The 21,485-nt window shown below is 36.9% G+C and overlaps 1 protein-coding gene across 3 annotated transcripts in view; it reads left to right on the plus strand.

Moving 5' to 3' along the window:
- The window catches only part of PDE5A (phosphodiesterase 5A), a 150,131-nt gene that overhangs the window by 68,370 nt on the left and 60,276 nt on the right, over window positions 1-21,485 (plus strand). For 2 of the 3 annotated variants that reach the window (XM_081493246.1, XM_081493256.1), the window contains exons 6-9: window positions 2,163-2,300; window positions 4,409-4,476; window positions 15,067-15,175; window positions 16,209-16,296. In XM_081493246.1, the coding sequence (XP_081349372.1) occupies window positions 2,163-2,300; window positions 4,409-4,476; window positions 15,067-15,175; window positions 16,209-16,296 (403 nt within the window). Of the gene's footprint in view, window positions 1-2,162; window positions 2,301-4,408; window positions 4,477-6,514; window positions 6,647-15,066; window positions 15,176-16,208; window positions 16,297-21,485 lie in introns of all 3 variants that reach the window. The other variant, XM_081493237.1, reaches the window with a different exon arrangement.

Below are 21,485 nucleotides of genomic sequence, written 5' to 3' on the forward strand. Positions count from 1 at the left end.
GATTTTGAGTATTGCTCTTTTCCTGGGATAGTGACACACCCTCATGATGCTGGGCAGCAGCAGTAGCCATAGCTCCCAGCAGCCACGCCATCATGAGGGTAAACAACTAATACCCACTTAAAACCATTCTGTTTCCCACACAGCCATTCCAGTTTTCACTTTTAGCACAGTATTCAATAAGTTCATTAGATAGTCATTACTTTATTATAAAATAGGCTTTGTGTTAGATGATTACGCTCAGCTGTGAGCAAATGTAAGTGTTCTGAGCACGTTTAAGGTAGGCTGGGCTAAGTTGTGATGTTCAGGTGGTTGGGTATATTAAACAGATTTTTGACGTGCAGTATTTTTAACTTACAATGGATTTATCAAGACGTGACTCCACGTAAATTGAGGAAGATCTGTATTGTTCTACAACCATGATTAACTTTTCTAAAGCTTTGTCTGGATTAATTCCAAAGTTGCAATTTAACATGAAGTATTTATAAGTACTGTGATATAAATATTGCTCATATTACCTTTGTTATATAATTTAGTTTTTCTTGTTGATTCTGAAATGTATTCCTTTTTCCTTGAACTGTTTGCACTGGTGTACCCTCATGTTATTGCCCTCCCCCCACAAACTCTCCATTATTTAGGCATTCTCTGGAGTTCTTCTTTTTCATGGAGAATCTCCAGATTGAGGTTCTCTTTCTTTCTCTTTTCAAGCAAACCTATTTCTCCTCATGCCTGCTGTGCAGGACTCATGGTAGAACTTTCCCTCACTGCTTTCTTAGAAAGACTCCATTAGTTATCCACTGGATCCCAGAACTCCTTCTTTCTCAGTTTACTCCCTTGTTCTGTTGTAGCACATTCTCAATTAACTACTTGCAACAGGTATTGTGATGTGAGCGCCTTACATGTATAAAATATTTATTATACCATCCTGCCAATTTGGCTGGGTATGAAATTCTACATTGAAAAATGTTTCTCAGAATCTAAAAGTAGTGCTTTGTCTTCTGCCAGCATTGGTATTGTTCTGATCCCTGGAGCTCTTTTTTATCTGTAAGCTTTTGGGATTATTTCTTTGTCATTGCTCTTGTAACTGAATTTCACAATATGATTCTTGTTTTCATTCATCATGCTTGTACCTGGTCATTCCTTTCAGTCTGGAGATGTAAGCCCTTAGGTTTTATGTATTTCTTTTAATTATTTCTTTGATAATTCATCCCCCTACCCTTTAATTTCTCTTTTTAGAACTTGTGTTAATAAGACAGTGGACTTTCCATGGCTTTCAACTGCAGCATCTTCCTAACATCTCCCTGCTCCGGTTTCACCACTCATTAATCCAGCCCTCATTTTATGAACACACTTGAGATCTTGTCCCTTCTCTACTGTAATCCATCACAGTCCAAATCGCTTCAAAAGACAGACAGGGCTTTTGGAGTTCTTTCTCTGTTTACCTCTGCAATATCATCTGCCTAGTTTTCCCCTTTACACTCTCTATTCTTAAAAAATTTGATCAAAACTTACAACATGCTACTTTCTCTCAATGCAGTTCTTTTTGACTGTGATATTTTCCTTCCTAACTTCAGCTGAATAATTCCTGGTCATCTTTCAGGCCTCACCTGGCATAGTATTGCCTTCAGTAAATCTTAAATAATAACCCTTTCTCTCCACTCCATGCACAGATACTCCTGTGAGACTAGATGAAATTCTGTGGAGTTAAAGGAAAGAGAAATTATCAGGAAAATCATGAAAGGAACTCTGAAAATCTTGTTTATTGAGGAAAATATTTATTTCATTCTGTGAAAATGTTGGTAAATGTTGATCTCAGAAGTTTGGATCAACAAAAACAATAGTGTGTTTTTTGTATCAGACACTGTTAAATGATAATTTATTTAGTCTTCATAACAGCCCCATAATTTTGGTACTATTATTCTCATTTTCAAGAAACTAGTTCACAAAGCTCGAAGGAGGAGAAACCAGAATTAAAAACTCTTGGCTCTGACTTCAGAGTCTGTGATCGTAACCACTGTACTAATTTTACTAACAATCAATAGAGAAGTTTTCTTTTTAAACTTGGTTGTAATTTGTTAGATTATATATAAACCACTTACAACCCGTAGAAGTCATTGTATTGCTCTAATAATTACTAAATCAGAGCTCTTAATTTTTTTCTCTAGGTGCTGCTTGACCTTGCTAGCTTAATTTTTGAAGAACAGCAATCATTAGAAGTAATTCTAAAGAAAATAGCTGCCACTATTATCTCTTTCATGCAGGTGCAGAAATGCACCATTTTCATAGTGGATGAAGATTGCTCCGTGAGTACAGAGTATGACTTTTTTATTTTTAGAAAGACAGAAACTTACAGTCCTTAAAGCACTGCTTTTAAACCTCATATTGGCCTCAGAACTCTCTCTCAAGTCCACCTGAACATAGTTGTTTATGTAAAGCTGGTTAAAGAATGAGTTGTTTGGTTGAAAAGGGGTAGAGGTGAGGTTGGAGGATGCCCCAGTGCACCCTCGCCTTGTTGACCCTCTGCTTAGTAGTTACCATAGGAGTGTCAGTGTGCTGCTTTCATCAATGGCTGCACTACCTTGATGGAGAGGAATAGTGGTGCCCTCTTGCTGTGAGCAGGTAGACCTGTTCTGTCTGTTTATTCTGAATGGAATGGGTATAAAAATTTTTTACCTGAGATTGTGTGGAAATCATAAGGCATGGCCCAGTGGAGGCAGTGCTGTTAAAGGTACCTATTAGTCTCAAATTCTTCACCCACCAGCGAAAGTCGCTTAATTATTTTAAGCGGTAGATTTCAAGCTATTGATTTGTAATGTAAAGAAGTAAGATCTGTGTGGAAAGATGGAGTGTTCTCATAGAGCGCTGGTTACTTACAGACAGGCCAGCTGAGTTTGCTGTTAGCATCAGCACCTTTAGCCTAAGGCCTTTTTCTTTTATGCAGTTTCTTTTCCTTCTTAACTGATGAATCCCTGCTTTTGGTATATTTCTTTTTGATGTAGTTGTTTGTTTTCTTTTTCCTTTAGACCCTGAGAACATGCTCTTTATTGGTGGGTTAGGAAAGAAAATAGGGATTCTCACTTGCATAAAGACGATTACAATCTATATAGGATATTTGAATTGATTTTTGGGGGGTTGGGGGGAAATGGGCTACAGTCCATAGGATTGCAAAGAGTCAGACATGACTGAAGTGACTTAGCATGCATGCATGGGGAGAGAAAAATAATAAAAGGTTTTTAATACTTATATTTTAAATTTTTAATTATTTTATTAGCTAGGAAGACAGGACTCTGTGCTATAGCATTATTTGAATCATTGTGTTTGTGGGTGTATAACTCTCATTAATAGGAAATCAAATGAGAATTTGCTGTGCTATAGGATAATCAGTATTCTCATGGAAATTATTTAAAATATTTCCGATCAGTTATAAATTCCTTAATACAGAGATAATTACAAGATTGTAGCTATCCTTCTAAAGTTCAGGTCTGAATTTAACGCAGTATGTCAGTTCACCATTTTTGCTCTGTGACTGCTCTTTGTCATTTAATTTTTGAAAGTTATACACAAGGGCGCTCCTTTTTTAGACCATTTAAATATGCTTTTAATTAACATTCAGCTTATCCTTCTACCAGTTAACAGCTATCATGGCAGCAACTGACTGGTATCCGAGTTGCTTTAAAGTATAGCTCAGCAGTATGCCCATTAATCTGTTTTGCTCACTTTTTAATGACTTAATTTGTTGGGAGTAGCAATTAAGTGACTTGATGTTCATTTATACTGCAATTATTTTTTGATAAAAAACATTTCAACACATGAGCAAAAATCTAAATGTGAACCAGAAAAAAATGTACTCAGTTCTTCTGTTCCCACATTAAACTGATATCATTGTTTTATTTGTTTCCTTCCAATTTTTTATTCAGTTATAAATATTGTATGGGTGCAAATATGTATGCTGCTTTTCAATTTAACTTCAAAAGTATGTCTCTTTGTTGCTAAAATCTTCATAATTTAATAATCTCATAAAATATTATTGAATTGTGTGTCTTTAAAAAGAAAAAGACCCAAGAATAGCAGTGAATGTATGCATAAAAGCTAAAACTTGAGGATTTTGAATAAATACAGTGAAAATTTGAAGCTAACATATTCATTAACAGCTGGTAGAAAAGCAAAAGCAAATAGTACTAAAATAAGTGATTTTGTAGGTCAGTATCAGAAACAATAAGAGCATGGTTCTTAGTAATGGGAAGTAGGTTTGAGGGTGTCATGAAGTAAGTTTTGGGTCAGTTTTGTCTGAGAAAGTGAAAAAATACAAGAAGTGGTGTCTCAGTCCCACAGACTTGTCTGGCTGTGTCTGGATAGTCTCCATTGTCTTCTCAAACTTGTTTCTCAGGATGTGCTGTTGCTCTGTTTCCAGGATTCTTTTTCTAGCGTGTTTCACATGGAGTGTGAGGAATTAGAAAAATCGTCAGACCCTTTAACACGGTAAGGACTTATGTCTATCTGTCATTTTCACGTGTACATCACACTGGTTACGTAGCTATTTCATGACCTATTTAAGACACAGAAGCTACAGTTGCTTTTTTCCTCCTACAAGTAACTTCATTTGTGAGATTACTTTACTATTTGGTGTTATAGTTGTAGGCTTTCTCCACTGCAGTTGACCTGTTGGAGCCTTCTTTCACAGAGTGAATGGTGTCACAATCAGCATAGGCCTGGGCACAGTGCTTTCTGTGAGCTGATCCATTCAAGACCCACAGACAGATATTTCAGATATATTTTTTCTTTGTACTTTGGACCCTCAGTGAAAATTTGAGTCTGTTCTGATTTGGAAACGGCCCCGGGATTTAATTGACCCCAGAAGGGTGCCTGCTGTGTCCATCACACCAAAACACGTATGCATGGCGAGAATCAGAAATCTATTCTAGTTCATTTCTTTTTCATGTTCTTTGTAATTTTAAAATTTGTATTCATTTTTTGTTAATTGGTACACAGAAACAATAGAAAGTCAAGGTTATATATATCAATGTTATAGACGTTACTGGCCCAATTTTATACGTGCTAAATTAAAAAGGATTTAGAGTAAACTAACATGTTCTTTCTCATATTTCTTTTTGTACCCTTAGCAAAATACTGGTGGTGTTTGCTTAAGCAATCGGATAATCCAAGGAATATAAGTCTGCCAGGGTCAAGCGTCAGGAATTCTTGGGCATAATGCCATTTTATTGTATTTCTCATTATTTATTTCTTTCAATTATTTCACTCCCTAAAATAATTCATGTCAATTTATACTACCCCTTATTAGTGATATTATAACTAAAAGCCACATATGATCATGGGAATAGAACATTATTTAACTTTACTATTGACATTAAAGTTCCAGAGTTTTTACTCTACAGTTGACCTATCAGAGAATTCAGTAATATCCTCAGGAACCAAGTTCCTTGGCGATAGTTCTTTAAAAACATCCTCTGTGCAAATCTATGCAACATTTTGTAAGATAACGGGCCTAGTCTCTTCAAAAAGTCAACAGTCATTGAATAAAATGGAGGGAGGGGCTGTCCTTGGACATTTTTTTAACAGCCAAATGGAGTACATGAACCTTGATTAGATCCTAGTTAAAAACAAATAGCTATCAAAGACATTTGTGAGGATTATTGAAAATCTGAATATGGACTGGATACTGGATATTGGTGTGGAATTATTGTTACCTTTTCTTTGGCATTACTAAGTGATTAGCAGAAGAATGTTCTTATTTTTAGTAGATTCATACTGTTTTACGTAAGGATAAAGTGTTAGGATGTCTGCATCTTAGTTTAAAATAGTTCATATGGGCCAGCTGGGGAGGGAGTGGGGTGTAGTGGGGTGGGTGGGTAATAAATTAGGAGGTTGGGACTAAGCCTATATACACTACTGAATATAAAACAGGTAATCAACAAGGACCTCCTGTATAACATAGGGAACTATACTCAATATTTTGTAATAACCTATCAGAGAGAAGAATCTGAAAAAGGGAAAAGATTCGGTTATGTATGTGTATACATAACATATGTGTTATACACATATATATACATATATAACATATATACATATATGCATATTGTATTGTACACCAGAAGCTAACATGACGTAGTAAATCAACTGTACTTCAATTAAAAAAATTTCTTTCAATTAAAAAAAGATATTTTCAACAAAAAATAAACTATGGTTCAACCAAAAATAAATAAAACAGTGAACGGTTCTATGAAGACCTACAAGACCTTTTAGAACTAACACCCCAAAAAGATGTCCTTTTCATTATAGGGGACTGGAATGCAAAAGTAGGAAGTCAGGAAACACCTGGCGTAACAGGCAAATTTGGCCTTGGAGTACAGAATGAAGCAGGTCAAAAGCTAATAGAGTTTTGACAAGAAAACACACTGGTCATAGCAAACACCATCTTCCAACAACACAAGAGAAGATTCTACACATGGACATCACCAGATGGTCAACACTGAAATCAGATTGATTATATTCTTTGCAGCCAAAGATGGAGAAGCTCTATACAGTCAGCAAAAACAAGACCAGGAGCGGACTGTGGCTCAGATCATGAACTCCTTATTGCCAAATTCATAATTAAATTGAAGAAAGTAGGGAAAACCACTAAACCATTCAGGTATGACCTAAATCAAATCCCTTATGATTATACAGTGGAAGTGACAAATAGATTAAAGGGACTAGATCTGATAGACAGAGTGCCTGATGAACTATGGACAGAGGTTTGTGACATTGTACAGGAGACAGGGATCAAGACCATCCCCATGGAAAAGGAATGCAAAAAAGCAAAATGGCTGTCCGAGGAGACCTTACAAATAGCTGTGAAAAGAAGAGAAGTGAAAAGCAAAGGAGAAAAGGAAAGATATTCCCATGTGAATGCAGAGTTCCAAAGAATAGCAAGGAGAGATAAGAAAGCCTTTCTCAGTGACCAATGGAAAGAAATAGAGGAAAACAACAGAATGGGAAAGACTAGAGATCTCTTCAAGAAAATTAGAGATACCAAGGGAATATTTCATGCAAACATGGGCTCTATAAAGGACAGAAATGGTATGGACCTAACAGAAGCAGAAGATATTAAGAAGTAGTGGCAAGAATACACAGAAGAACTGTACAAAAAAGATCTTCATGACCCAGATAATCATGATGGTATGATCACTCACCTAGAGTCAGACATCCTGGAATGTGAAGTCAAGTGGGCCTTAGGAAGCATCACTACGAACAAAGCTAGTGGAGGTGATGGAATTCCAGTTGAGCTATTTCAAATCCTGAAAGATGATGCTGTGAACGTGCTGCACTCAATATGTCAGCAACTCTGGAAAACTCAGCAGTGGCCAGAGGACTGGAAAAGGTCAGTTTTCATTTCAATCCCAAAGAAAGGCAATGCCAAAGAATGCTCAAACTACCGCACAATTGCACTCATCTCACATGCTAGTAAAGTAATGCTCAAAATTCTCCAAGCCAGGCTTCAACAGTACATGAATTATGAACTTTGAGATGTTCAAGCTGGTTTTAGAAAAGGCAGAGGAACCAGAGATCAAATTGCCAACATCCGATAGATCATCGAAAAAGCAAGAGAGTACCAGAAAAACATCTATTTCTGCTTTGTTGACTATGCCAAAGCCTTTGACTGTGTGGATCACAATAAACTGTGGAAAATTCTGAAAGAGATGGGAATACACAGACCACCTGATCTGCCTCTTGAGAAACCTGTATGCAGATCAGGAAGCAACAGTTAGAACTGGACATGGAAGAACAGACTGGTTCCAAATAGGAAAAGGAGTACATCAAGGCTGTATATTGTCACCCTGCTTATTTAACTTCTATGCAGAGTACATAATGAGAAACGCTGGGCTGGAAGAAACACAAGCTGGAATCAAGATTGCCGGGAGAAATATCAATAACCTCAGATATGCAGATGACACCACCTTTATGACAGAAAGCGAAGTAGAACTAAAGAGGCTCTTGATGAAAGTGAAAGAGGAAAGTAAAAAAGTTGGCTTAAAGCTCAACGTTCAGAAAACTAAGATCATGGCATCTGGTCCCATCACTTCATGGGAAATAGATGGGGAAACAGTGGAAACAGTGTCAGACTTTATTTTTGGGGGCTCCAAAATCACTGCTGATGGTGATTGCAGCCGTGAAATTAAAAGAGGCTTACTCCTTGGAAGGAAGGTTATGACCAACCTAGATAGCATATTTAAAAGCAGAGACATTACTTGGCCAACAAAGGTCCGTCTAGTCAAGGGTATTGTTTTTCCAGTGGTCATTTATGGATGTGAGAAAGCTGAGTGCCGAGGAATTGATGCTTTTCAACTGTGGTGTTGGAGAAGACTCTTGAGAATCCCTTGGACTGCAAGGAGATCCAACCAGTCCATCCTAAAGGAGATCAGTCCTGGGTGTTCATTGGAAGGACTGATGTTGAAGCTGAGACTCCAATACTTTGGCCACCTCATGCGAAGGGTTGACTCATTGGAAAAGGCCCTGCTGCTGGGAAGGATTGGTGGCAGGAGGAGAAGGGAACGACAGAGGATGAGATGGTTGGATGGCATCACCAACTCGATGGACATGGGTTTGGGTAAACTCCAGGAGTTGGTGATGGACAGGGAGGCCTGGCGTGCTGGGATTCATGGGGTCGCAAAGAGTCGGACACGACTGAGTGACTGAACTGAAATATATCTAAATATAATAAAGTAAATATATATAAATTTAATATAAGTAAATGAATATATTTGCACATGTGTAGATATAGCAAATGTGGTAAAATATTAAAAATTGTTGAATCTAAGACTAGGATATTTATTTTGCTTTCAGCTTTCTTATGTATTTCAAAAGTTCACCATAAAAAATTGGAAGAAAATGTTTGTAATAAAAAACTGGAAGTAAAATGAAAATCATCTTTGTAGATCATATAAAGCCAAACTGCCTGAGCTTGCAGCTGCAAGAACAAAATGCTTGAGTGTGCAACCTGATTTTGTCCCAACCCTCCTGGTTAGGACTGACCCCATGGATCAGTGTGGGGTCTGCAGAAGCTGTCTTCTGCCCTCTATACCCTTTCCTTTCTTCTTCTCTTCCCTTTCATGACATTTCCTGTCCTTTTCTGTGTTCCCCATCAAGATGGAGAAACTGTTGACTGTAGTGGTTTAAAGTTGTTACTTTGTTACGTGATTGTATTTAAAGCAAAACATTATATTAAGAGTATTATTTTAACAATATGATACAATGAAAGACCTTTTCTTCTATTAGAAGTATTTCAGGAAGCAGCAAAGGAGCAAATGTAACTTGGGGACAGATAGGGAATGTGTTTGACTGGAAAGGTACACCTGACCTAGGCCGTGACTGCTGACTTGGGTGTGGAATGGGTAGTCAGGATACATAAACCATGGAATCTCTACCCCAGAGATTTTTCTGCTACCCTTGAATTTTTGTTTCATAAAATTATATCAGAATAGCTGACTTTTATTTCCCTTTTGGCATTGTTGTTCATGAACTGAACTTTATTTCCCATCTCCACATCTGTTCTTTCCTGAGCTTCTGTGTGTGTATTTTCTGGCATATTTAACATTGCTTTAGTGGATTTTGAATGCTTTTTGAATATGTGATAGTATGTACATGTCCTGGTGAGTATGTATATATCTTTCTTAAGTGCTGGTATTGGGCTGTACTGCCTAGGTCAGTTATGAAGTCTTATTCTTAGGAGGAACATTAATAGATACTATTTTGATTTTATGACACCATAACATTTTTGTTGCTTTTTATAAATAACATTTTAGAAAGCTTTTAAACATTAAATATTTGATTATTTTACTTTTGGCTTGCATAAATAATGATTACTATGTAAACAAAAAAATATGTACATGTTTATTTATGAATTTATATGTATCCAGAGGAAAATAGGAAAATGAGTATGATAATGCATATTAAATGTATAAAGTGATGAGAATTCCCTAGCCGTCTAGTGGTTAGGACTCGGTGCTGTCACTGCTGGGGCCTGGGTTCCATCTCTGGTTGGGGAACTAAGATTGTGCAAGCTACGAGGCACAGCCAAAAAAGGAAAAAAAAAAAATGTATAAAATTAGGAATTATCTATATTTACCTTTAAATTTATTTGTGTGGCAGCGTATTTCTGTGTACTTTTATTTTATGTATTCACATTTGGATTTTTGTTATTAATTCAGACAAGTCCTCTAATTCTTCTGATAGCTGAACAAGCCCAGTGACTTGGTGTAATAGTGACCTCTACTGGTGAATATGCATTAAAAAAATTAAAATCTTACTGTATATTTGATTTGTGCTACTGTATACTTGATTTGTTTCTGATGATTATCACATTCCCTCTCTGTAAAAGAAAATATATCTTTCCACTTTTAAAAATTAGTCCAAGACAGTCTTAGTGTAAAGATTTTTTTATAAAGGATAAATAAGTCAGTATGGTTACCTTAAAAAAGACTAATTTACATGGACCATTTTAACTGATTCATTAACCGAATTTACAGTAATGAAAATTATCCAACACCAATGCTTTACATTAGCTAATAGTTAGCTTTTAATCTAATGATGCAATACAAGACCTCATAGTGATGTATGTTTTTATTTTAATAAAAATTAGATATCAGGCTTCATTTTGTGAAAACTAAAATGGTGTTTAGTAACTTTAGCATTGTAAAAGGACTAGCTGATACTGACCCTTGGCCAGCAGATTCTTTATTACATTTCTGAAATTTCTTATTGATAGAATTTAGGCCTTTCCAGTTTTCATTATTAAACACTTTGTCAGTCCAAACCTCTTTCATGAGATGAAATGCTTGGCAGTTTGGTGATGTTAGCGGTAAGCAAATCATTCTTTTTAGGCAATTATGTGTCAATGGAAAAGCATGGCTCACTTAGTACTCTTCTAACCAACCATCTGATTAACTTTTAAAAAATAAAATAATTTATTGAAGACAATTTTGAAATGTTAAGTATAAAAATAAAGAATAGTGAAGGTGAACATTATATATAATTATTAGAATCATATTATCAATAGGATAAAACACAGTAAGCTCTTGGGGTTTGTGTCACCCAAGAATTTCAGAAGTGAAGGTCATTTCCAGATGGTGGGAGGTTTTAGAGTTTCCTGTGCTTCAACTGAGAGAGCCACCCAATTAGAAGGAAAAGTGAATGTGATGTTATACAGTTTCTGTAAGCTCTTAATTGTAAGCAGTAGATATTTTGGTGCTGTAATTCCATATTAGTTAGCTTCATGTTAATTTTGTGCTGTGCTTAGTCTAAACTCAGTTGTTTCTGACTCTTTGCGAACCCATGGGCTATAGCCCGCCAGGCTCCTCTGTCCATGGGGATTCTCCAGGCAAGAATACTGGAGTGGGTTGCCATGCCCTCCTCCAGGGAAATCTTCCTGATCCAGGGATCGGACCCAGGTCTCCCACATTGCAGGTGGATTCTTTACTGTCTGAGCCACCAGGGAAGCCCCATGTTAATTTTAAATGCATATTTTATCACATAATAACAAATACATGGGATTAATCCTTTAAGCTCACATTCTTGGAATATATATACTACTTGTTAATTATAATTATATTGGGAAACATAATTATAGTTAAATGCAGGGACACCTACTATTTTTAAGGAGTAAAAAGATTTTTACTCCTTTAAAAAACGGTAGACACAGAGTATGAGGGTGTAGACACAGAGTATGAGGGTGTAGACTCTGAAATCGGACTGCTTAATTATTTGGGTTCGTCTGGCTCCCTCTATTGAAATAATGATAATAAAAGTCATATATCATCATCATCATCATTTTAAAAGACATTTGGACAAAAGTATCCTTTCCAGTGTACTCCTTTCTCTTTGTAGATACTTTTTGATTTTTCTTATCTTTACTGTAGCTTCTTTTTTTCCCTGAGACTTCCGTTGTCCATGAAATATTTATTGTTTTAAAATAGTTTTGTTAACTGAAATCCTGCACTTATCTCATAACCTTTTCTTGGGGTTCTCCCCAAGTAATTATGCATGAAGTATTAGGAAGCCAGGAGTATCCTAGGTCTAATGTGTCTAACATTTTTCATGCCTTCACAGATTATCAGTCTAGGCTCAGAAATGTTCAGTCTGAAGTTCAGCAATTCCTCTGTTACCATGGTCGTTTCCCTTTCATTCTTTTTCCGTTGTATATAACACTGGACATACGGTCATTACCTGACTTGGCCAAATTACACTTAACCTAAAGTGTACATCAAAGAACTGAAAGTCACTCAGTCGTGTCCGACTTGTTGCGAGCCCAAGGACTATAGAGTCCATGAAATTCTCCAGGCCCGAATACTGGAGTGGGTAGCCATTCTCTTCTCCAGGGGATCTTCCCCACCTAGGGATCGAACCCAGAAGAGAATGGCTACCCACTCCAGCATTCTGGCCACATCAGAGAAAGGAAAGACTAAAATATCTTGGCCAGGAATGAGGCCACGACTTCAGGAGTTTGTGGTATCACTAGTGATCAAGAACACCATTGAGACTACTATCCTAGAAGCAGTTTGAGCAAGCTGAGTGAGAAGGATGGAAGATAGGACAAGATTGGAAACTTGAGAACTCAGAGTAAGGGCACAGTTTTCCTGAGACACCACTTTATTTTGAAATGTTTCCCACTATTCAGTTCAGGCAGTTCAGTCGCTCAGTCATGTCCAACCCTTTGTGACCCCATGGACTGCAGCACACCAGGCTTCCCTGTCCTTCACCAACTCCCGAAGCCTGTTCAAATTCATGTCAATTGAGATGGTGACACCATCCAACCATCTCATCCTCTGTCGTCCCCTTCTCTTCCCGCCTTCAATCTTTCCCAACATCAGGGTCTTTTCCAATGAGCCAGTTCTTTGCATCAGGTGGCCAAAGTATTGGAGTTTCAGCTTCAGCATCAGTCCTTCCAATGAGTATTCAGGACTGATGTCCTTGAAGATTGACTGGTTTGACCTCCTTGAAGTCCAAGGGACTCTCAAGAGTCTTCTCCAACACCACAGTTCAAAAGCATCAATTCTTCAGCACTCAGCTTTCTTTATAGTCCAACTCTCACATCCATACATGACTACTGGAAAAACCATAGTTTTGATTAGACAGACCTTTGTTGGCAAAGTAATATCTCTGCTTTTTAATGTGCTATCTAGTTGGTCATAGCTTTTCTTCCAAGGAGCAAGCATCTTTTAATTTTATGGCTGCAGTCACCATCTGCAGTGATTCTGGAGCCCAAGAAAATAAAGTGAGCCACTGTTTTCCCCATCTATTTGCCATGAAGTAATAGGACCCGATGCCATGATCTTCGTTTTCTGAATGTTGAGTTTTAAGCCAACTTTTTCACTCTCCTCTTTCACTTTCATCAAGAGGCTCTTTAGTTCTTTTCTCTTTCTGCCATAAGGGTGGTGTCATCTGCATATCTGAGGTTATTGATATTTTTCCTGGCAATCTTGATTCCAGCTTGTGCTTCCTCCAGCCCAGCATTTCTCATGATATACTCTTCATAGAAGTTAAATAAGCAGGGTGACAATATACAGCCTTGATGTACTCCTTTCCCTATTTGGAATCATTGTCTGTTGTTCCATGTCCAGTTCTTAACTGTTGCTTCTTGACCTGCATACAGATTTCTCAGGCGGCAGGTAAGGTGGTCGGGTATTCCCATCTCTTTTCCACAGTTTGTTGTGACCCATACAGTCAAAGGCTTTGACGTAGTCAATAAAGCAGAAGTAGATGTTTTTCTGGAACTCTCTTGCTTTTTCGATAATCTAGCGGATGTTGACAATTTGATTCTCTGGTTCCTCTGCCTTTTCTAAAACCAGCTTGAACATCTGGAAGTTCACAGTTTACGTACTATTGAAGCCTGGCTTGGAGAATTTTGAGCATTCCTTTGCTAGCGTGGGAGATGAGTGCAATTGTGTGGTAGTTTGAACATTCTTTGGTATTGTCTTTCTTTGGGATTGGAGTGAAAACTGACCTTTTCCAGTCCTGTGGCCGCTACAGATTTTTCCAAACTTGCTGGCATATTGAGTGCTGCACTTTTACAGCGTCATCTTTTAGGATTTGAAATAGCTCAACTGGAATTCCATCACCTACAGTAGCTTTGTTCGTAGTGATGCTTCCTAAGGCCCTCTTGACTTCGCATTCCAGGATGTCTGGCTCTAGGCTCTAGATGGTTATCTGGGTCATTAATATATTTTTTCTATAGTTCTACCCACTATTAGGCTTTCCTATTTCTTCAGTTAGTGATCTTACAGTTACTGTAGGCACATCCTTTCAAAAATTTATGGAGGAAATTTATGGAGTAAATTTCCATAACCTGACCATCTTTGTCAAGTTTATTCCCACCAGGGAGTGTAGGAAGTTCCCTAATGAAAAGACATATTCTATTCTGTTTTCCAAACTCTGGCACTGGCATTATACTTATGAACCCTCTGACATCAGGTTAAGCTTTTATGTTCTACCTGTTAAGCAAGAAACTGGAAAAAGAGCTGGGAAAATATTGTAAGTTCAAAAGCATTGTTTTTCATTTAAAAACATGTCTTAAAGGACCTCAAAGTAGAAAAATTAAGAGAGAAAAATTTAATAAAATTCTAGACCTGCTTGATTTTTCTCTTGGTCTAAAATGTGTAAAAGATTATTTTATTGGAATGAGTAGACAAATTAAATAAGGAAATAAAAATGACTTTAGTCATTCTATAATCTGATGAGAAAATAAGACATAGAGGAAAATTCGTATGGATTTCACATTAAATGGCACAAAAATCAACATGACCATTAACAGTGGTAATAAGATTACTTAATGACCTTTTAAACTTGTTTTCAATAGCTGAAAAATTGTGAGTCTTTGTTTTTTCAAAAAATTTCAATTATTTAGTAACTACTAAAGTTGTGCATCATCAAATATGTTTAAAGCTTCATTTTCTAATTAAGTTGTACACTTTGCTCTATAATTTAAGACTGATATGTTTCTCTTAAGACCATCTATGTGACTGTTTTGCCTGTGTTTTTTCACTGCATGGAAAGAACTCATCTCTGTTCTTTCCACAGGGAACGTGATGCAAACAGAATCAATTACATGTATGCTCAGTATGTCAAAAATACTATGGAACCACTTAATATCCCAGATGTCAGTAAGGACAAAAGATTTCCTTGGACAGTAAGTAACCCAGTTTTAGACTTGGAGCTTGACAGCTGTTTTCCTATCAGACCTGCACTATATAAGTTACTCTTAACTGAAGGACTGACTCTAGAATTGGCTCTTTGGAAGTGATCTGTATTTGCCCTGATCTGAGGAAGGAAAATAAAACAGCTCAGAACATCTGTTGAGAGGTGGTCAGCTATACTTACGTATTTTTCTCTGTGCTTTTGTCAGTTTTTAAAACATGTATTAATGAAATATCATTAACTTTGAGGTAGTTTCACTACTACCTACTTAATATCAATTGACACTCTTTAGATAATATTGCTAGAGTTCCTGAGTTTGTCTTCAAAAATTAAGTTCCACATGGCTTGAGTGTCTGTAATTGGTCATCTACCACGGTGAACAGCTCGTGAGAAAAAATGAGTATTTGTTTTTCTTGAGAGCAAACCTACAAGGATCAGTTTCTCAGACATTGAAAACTTTAGATTCTAGTATTTTCTCTCATCTAACTTCAGAAAAGCATTGCAGTTGAAGGCAGCTGACTTGACTTTGTTATTTGCATATCTAGGAGACCTTTTTAGGACTTTAGCAATATGGACAATAGAAACAGTGGTAAAACTAAAGAAGTTTGTAACATGTAGAGTCCTTGGTGGTGTAAAGATTCTGATTTCTACCCTTCTTATTAAGTTACTTGAGACATCTACTACACAGGGGTAGTAGGAACTCAGTAAATATTTTGCTTAGTACTACTGTAAGCTGCTTAGAAACTTTAAAATGGAAAATAAAAGAAATATAGGTAAATAAAATGGAAAAGAGAAAAATTAAACATAGGATATTTATTATTTTTAGTAAAGACTGATTGCTTTATATTGCATTTATATGAACTTCATTATAATTTGTGCATTTTTTGCACTCTTATGGTATCTCCAGCTAATAAAAGATAAGTATATTAATAACTTCATATGTCCAGTATAGTTTGTATAGCATCTAATGGGCAGACAATCTGTTCATAGTATTTAGCTATTTTGCTTTTTGTTTTTTTGTTTAGAATGAAAACATGGGAAATATAAACCAGCAGTGCATTAGAAGTTTGCTTTGTACACCTATAAAAAATGGAAAGAAGAACAAAGTGATAGGTAAAGCCTTTTCATTGACCTCCACTCTGCACTTATTAAAGAAAACTCCCAGAAACTTCTTGCCAGTGTAAATTTAAAGTCTAAAATATGGAAAAAAGATGAAAATTGGAACGATAAAAGAATTTTGAAATAATTTTTACATTGATAAATGTCAACAAACATTTGTTAAATACCTTGTTACTATGATATACTTTTGTAATTATAATCCTGTTTCAACAGAGGTTTTGTTTAAAAATGACATGTTGAAAGTTAGTAGACTGAGAGATGTAAGATTGATAATGTATATTGTTTTAGAGCCTCACATCTTAGTTTATGTTTTTTCTTTTTTGAATATGTGGTTTAGATTGTAGGTTGTATTCATTGAACACTCCATGTTTTAGGCACCTGGGATAAGTCAGTGAATAAGCCAAAATCCCTGCCTCAGGGAGCTTACATTCTTATATAAAGGTTAGTAAAATATGTCTACTGCAGGAATGGTGGAAGAAGGCATTCTCAGAAAAATGAGATGATGCTTCCCATTACTGACATATTTGTTTCTTGGCACTGCAGGTTATATTAAGGGTAGAAAAGAAAATTTATACGCCAGTTATGGCTTCCTTGGTGGTTCATGTGGTGAAGAATCCACCTGCAGCGCAGGAGACCCAGGTTCAATCCTTGGGTCGGGAAGATCGCCTGGAGAAGGGAATGGCAACCCACTCCAGCCTTCTTGCCTGGGGAATTCCATGGACAGAGGAGCCTGGCAGGCTACCCTCCATGAAGTCACAAAGAGTCAGACACAACTGAGTGACTAACACATGCGTGATTGACACTGTGAAAATAGCCTGAACTGTTAAATATTCCCCCTATAAGTTGAAATAAAGGTTTAAACTTTTAAATAAAAACCCTAATGGTGCAAGACTTAGCTGTATAAATTTACCTTAAAAATTTTGATTAGTTTCCAGAAAAAAAATTTCTGGTTAGTTCCAAGATTTGACTGTAATTTTATTAAAAAAAGAGTGTCAGAAAGGTGGGGGAGGGAGGTATTGTTTATGAAAATGGGGAGGGGGGAGAGCAATACAAAAATTGTCTCTCCAGTTCTGTCCAGTAGTCTGGGAACCTTTGCCCCTTACGTGGAGATGGGTGTGAGGGCTGTATCGGTGTATAGGCTCTTCTGACCACTTGACGAGACCAGCACTTAGGTGGCCGTGCATGCAGCAGGTGGTCCCTGGTACTTCTCAGTGATTCCAGTTCTCCTCCTGGTGTGCATCCTCACTTTGAAACAGATGCACTGACTTACACCTTTAAACAGCCCACCAATCTGACTTCCTTTGTTCTGAATACTTTCCAAGATATGTTAACTCATGTGAAGAGAATGCCTTCTTCCTAGCCTCACGAATGCATGGCTCACTTTGCCATTTGTTCCTTATCATAGGTCAGTCACCTAGACTTGAGGTCTTGGGCTGAGTTACAGGTGCACTACTCACATTCCTGCGGAGAAGGCAATGGCACCCCACTCCAGTACTCTTGCCTGGAAAATCCCACGGACAGGTGGGCTACAGTTCAGGGGGTCACTAAGAGTCAGACACGACTGAGCGACTTCACTTTCACTTTTCACTTCCCTGCATTGGAGAAGGAAATGGCAGCCCACTCCAGTGTTCTTGCCTGGAGAATCCCAGGGACGGGGGAGCCTGGTGGGCTGCCGTCTATGGGGTCGCACAGAGTCAGACACGACTGAAGCGACTTAGCAGCAGCAGCAACTCACATTCCTGAGGCAGACCCATCTCTTGTTGGTACCCGTTTCTTGATACTATTCTGGTTTTATAAGTCAGTCTGTAAGCTGAGGTACTGTTCTGCACCCCAGAGAGCAGGAGTTGTCCTCAGCGTGGTAATCTAATTTCTGAGCCTCCGGGGCTGGGCTCACTGGTGAATTGCCTCATCAGCCTCTTGGAAGACAGCCTGGCGACTCCCTGAAGGCTGTTCATCACTTGCACACCTCACTTCTCAGAGAAAAAAGGAGAAGCTAGTGAATTCTTGTATTAGCTCTTTTCGAGGGTATCACCGATCAGAAACAAAAGAAAACTGACAGAGGTGCCCTACGGTATGATATTGAGTAAATGTTTAGCGTGTAGAAGTTTATATCCTAGGGAGTTAGGTGCAAACTACATTGCAAATGTTATGCTTTTTGATAGAAGTGTAGAGCTTACAACAAGCTGCCTTTGGCCTTTGAAAATTTGAAATGAATTCCAGAAGTGATGCATCATTTATTAATACTAATATGTTTTGTAGGAGAAGGAGGACCGAGTGGCAGCTGGCCACATTAAGTCATGTCTTCACTTTTTCTCAGCAGCATCTCTTTGGAATAATTGGGAATGAGGAGTGGCTGGAGGAAGTTACAATCAGGCTTTTTCATCACTTTACACGAGTGATAAATCAGTCATTTGGGGAAGCGCAGAGATCCCTGGTTGGGAATAGGACTCAGGATATCCACCTGGTTCCACTCTCCGTTTAAGCATTTAAACAGTTATGGGCACCTTACACAACTAAGTCACACCTTTCAGATCCCTTCAGAATCCACATTCTATGGCCCTGTCACTGTTCCAGACAAGTGAACAAGAAATGAACGGTATCAGCTAAAATAATCAGATTTCTGTTTGCATACATTTTGTGTCCCTCTTATTTGATAACAAGAGTCAAAAGTAAGCAAATGTTGTTTTAGGGAAGGAAAAATTCCCTACCAATTAAAAGAAAGAAAAATACCCTAATGAGATTTCTGGTGGGGGTTCAAGGTAATTCCAATAGGGAAAATTTTCAGTGTTCCCCACTGTTCTGTAAGTGTGACAAAACAAAGAATTTGAATTCTCAACTGTACTTTATACTCACAGATGTAGCATGGAAAATAGCATGGTTGTAATAATTTTTCTGACATGTCACAGACCAGATTTTGCTATTATGTAATTCTAATACAGAATCCCCACAGAGTTACATGCGGAAAGACAGATGGGCCCATGTGTTTTTTGTAATCTTTCTTTCCTTCCTTTTTTTCCATTACTGACAATTAGATGAAATTGTAGACATTAGACCAGTGCAGGGCCTGTTGTATCATTAAATGTATTCTCCGAGGTATTTTTTTGTAGCAAATGTTTTCTCAGTGGTCTGGCTGATACAGAATGTTTCCACCACTTTGTTTCCAACACTATTAAGAAGCTCCTTTCCTCATGAAGCATTCATTTATTTTAACCAATTATTTTCCCTATTATCAGATTAAGTTTGTCTTTTTCTTATATTTACTAGAAATACTTATGCCTATTTTCCATGTCAGTTTCAGGGCATGTTTTGAAGAAATCAGTTCCATTCCCATCCAAAAAGAAAAGTTGTTGAGAACATTTTCACTTTAGATAACTTACATTTATATCTCTTTTTTTAGTGAAAAAGTAATACAAATCATAGTGTTACACCACATGTTATTTGACACAGTGAAATATGAGAGAGACGTTGGTATTTCTTAATGAATGTATTTTCTAAACTCACACTGTCTAATTCTTTGCTCATCTCTGTGTGGCAATATGATTCCAAGGCATAAGTAAGTGCTGTAAAATTATGTAAGTTTAAGCTTGACTTTTATTTAATTTTATTTTTCATATTAAATTATATCATTTGGCAATCTATTCATTTGTTTGTAAAATATTTGCTAGGATTTTCCTAATGCAAACATGCATTGTGCAGTGTCATACATGGTACATATTGCCTATGTTGCTTAAGGCATCCAGTTTTTCCCAGTTAGAGAATTGTGAATTGTGTTTAATGATAAGCAACAGAAAATAAGACTGTAGGGACAGTAATAATTGGAAGAAAATGAGAAAAAAATAAAACTTAGGATATTATATCTTTAAATTATAAAAGTGAATAAAAGTAAGGATTATAGTTTCAAGAATTGATCGAAGAAATAGAAAAATAAGAGAAACTTCATAGTAGCCCTGGAAAACAGAGCTTACCTATATTGGACCACCAACATCGAGGAATTTCTAGAAGGTATTAATATGAAGTGTATACTATTTGTATGAACACGCTGTACAAAAAATGGGCAAAATTTGAATAGAGATAACAATATTAGTATCAGAGAGGGTAGATTTTAAGATAAAAGCATAATGTACAGAATCACTTTTCATTGAATAAGTTAAATTTACAGAGGGAAGTATAATTGTCATAAATGCCTCTAATAAAGTAAATAACATCATTGACATATAAAAGTCAAAGCTATTAAAAATAAAAGAGAAATGGACAAAGCGGTAGTCATAGTGAGAGTCTTTAATACATTTTTCATAGAATGCTAAATAGGAAAAAAGGAAACATTAGAATTGGTTAGTGTAAAAAATGAAATGATTTAACTAGCATACATTTACTGTTATATGTCATAATTTAAAAACACAAATTCCTTTCAAATATCCATTAGAAATTTACAGATACACACATACAACATAAACGTAGTCATTTCTGGAAAGTAGAATTGAAAACCACTGTCATGGATCACAGTGCATTAAAACTAGAAATGCATAATAAAAGGATAAATTAGAAGGGAAAAGCTCACTTAAAACTGAAAATATTCTCCCAAATGTCAAAGAAGAAATCAAAAGTCAAAATGAAAGTATAGCATTTCAGAAAATTAGTGGTCACCTCAATTTAATATAAAAATGCAAGGCATAAGGTCAAAACTGTACTCAGAGGAGATGTAGAGCTTTAAATATTTTGCTATTATTAATCAGGAAATAATAAACTAAAGAGCCACTTGATGAAAGTGAAACAGGAGAGTGAAAAAGTTGGCTTAAAGCTCAACGTTCAGAAAATGAAGATCATGGCATCCAGTCCTATCACTTCATGGCAAATAGATGGGGAACAGTGGCAGACTTTATTTTTTTGGGCTCCAAAATCACTGCAGATGGTGATTGCAGCCATGAAATTAAAAGATGCTTGTTCCTTGGAAGGAAAGTTATGACCAACCTAGACAGTATATTAAAAAGCAGAGACGTTACTTTGCCAACAAAGGTCCGTCTGGTCAAGGCTAATAGTACATGCCAGTAGTAATGTATGGATGTGAGAGTTGGACTATAAAGAAAGCTGAGCGCCGAAGTATTGATGCTTTTGAACTGTGGTGTTGGAGAAGACTCTTGAGAGTCCCTTGGACTGCAAGGAGATCCAATCAGTCCATCCTAAAG

Source organism: Giraffa tippelskirchi, chromosome 1, assembly GCF_054371585.1.
Source record: "Giraffa tippelskirchi isolate mGirTip1 chromosome 1, T2T-mGirTip1v1.2.pri, whole genome shotgun sequence".
In the NCBI taxonomy this organism is placed as follows: domain Eukaryota; kingdom Metazoa; phylum Chordata; class Mammalia; order Artiodactyla; family Giraffidae; genus Giraffa; species Giraffa tippelskirchi.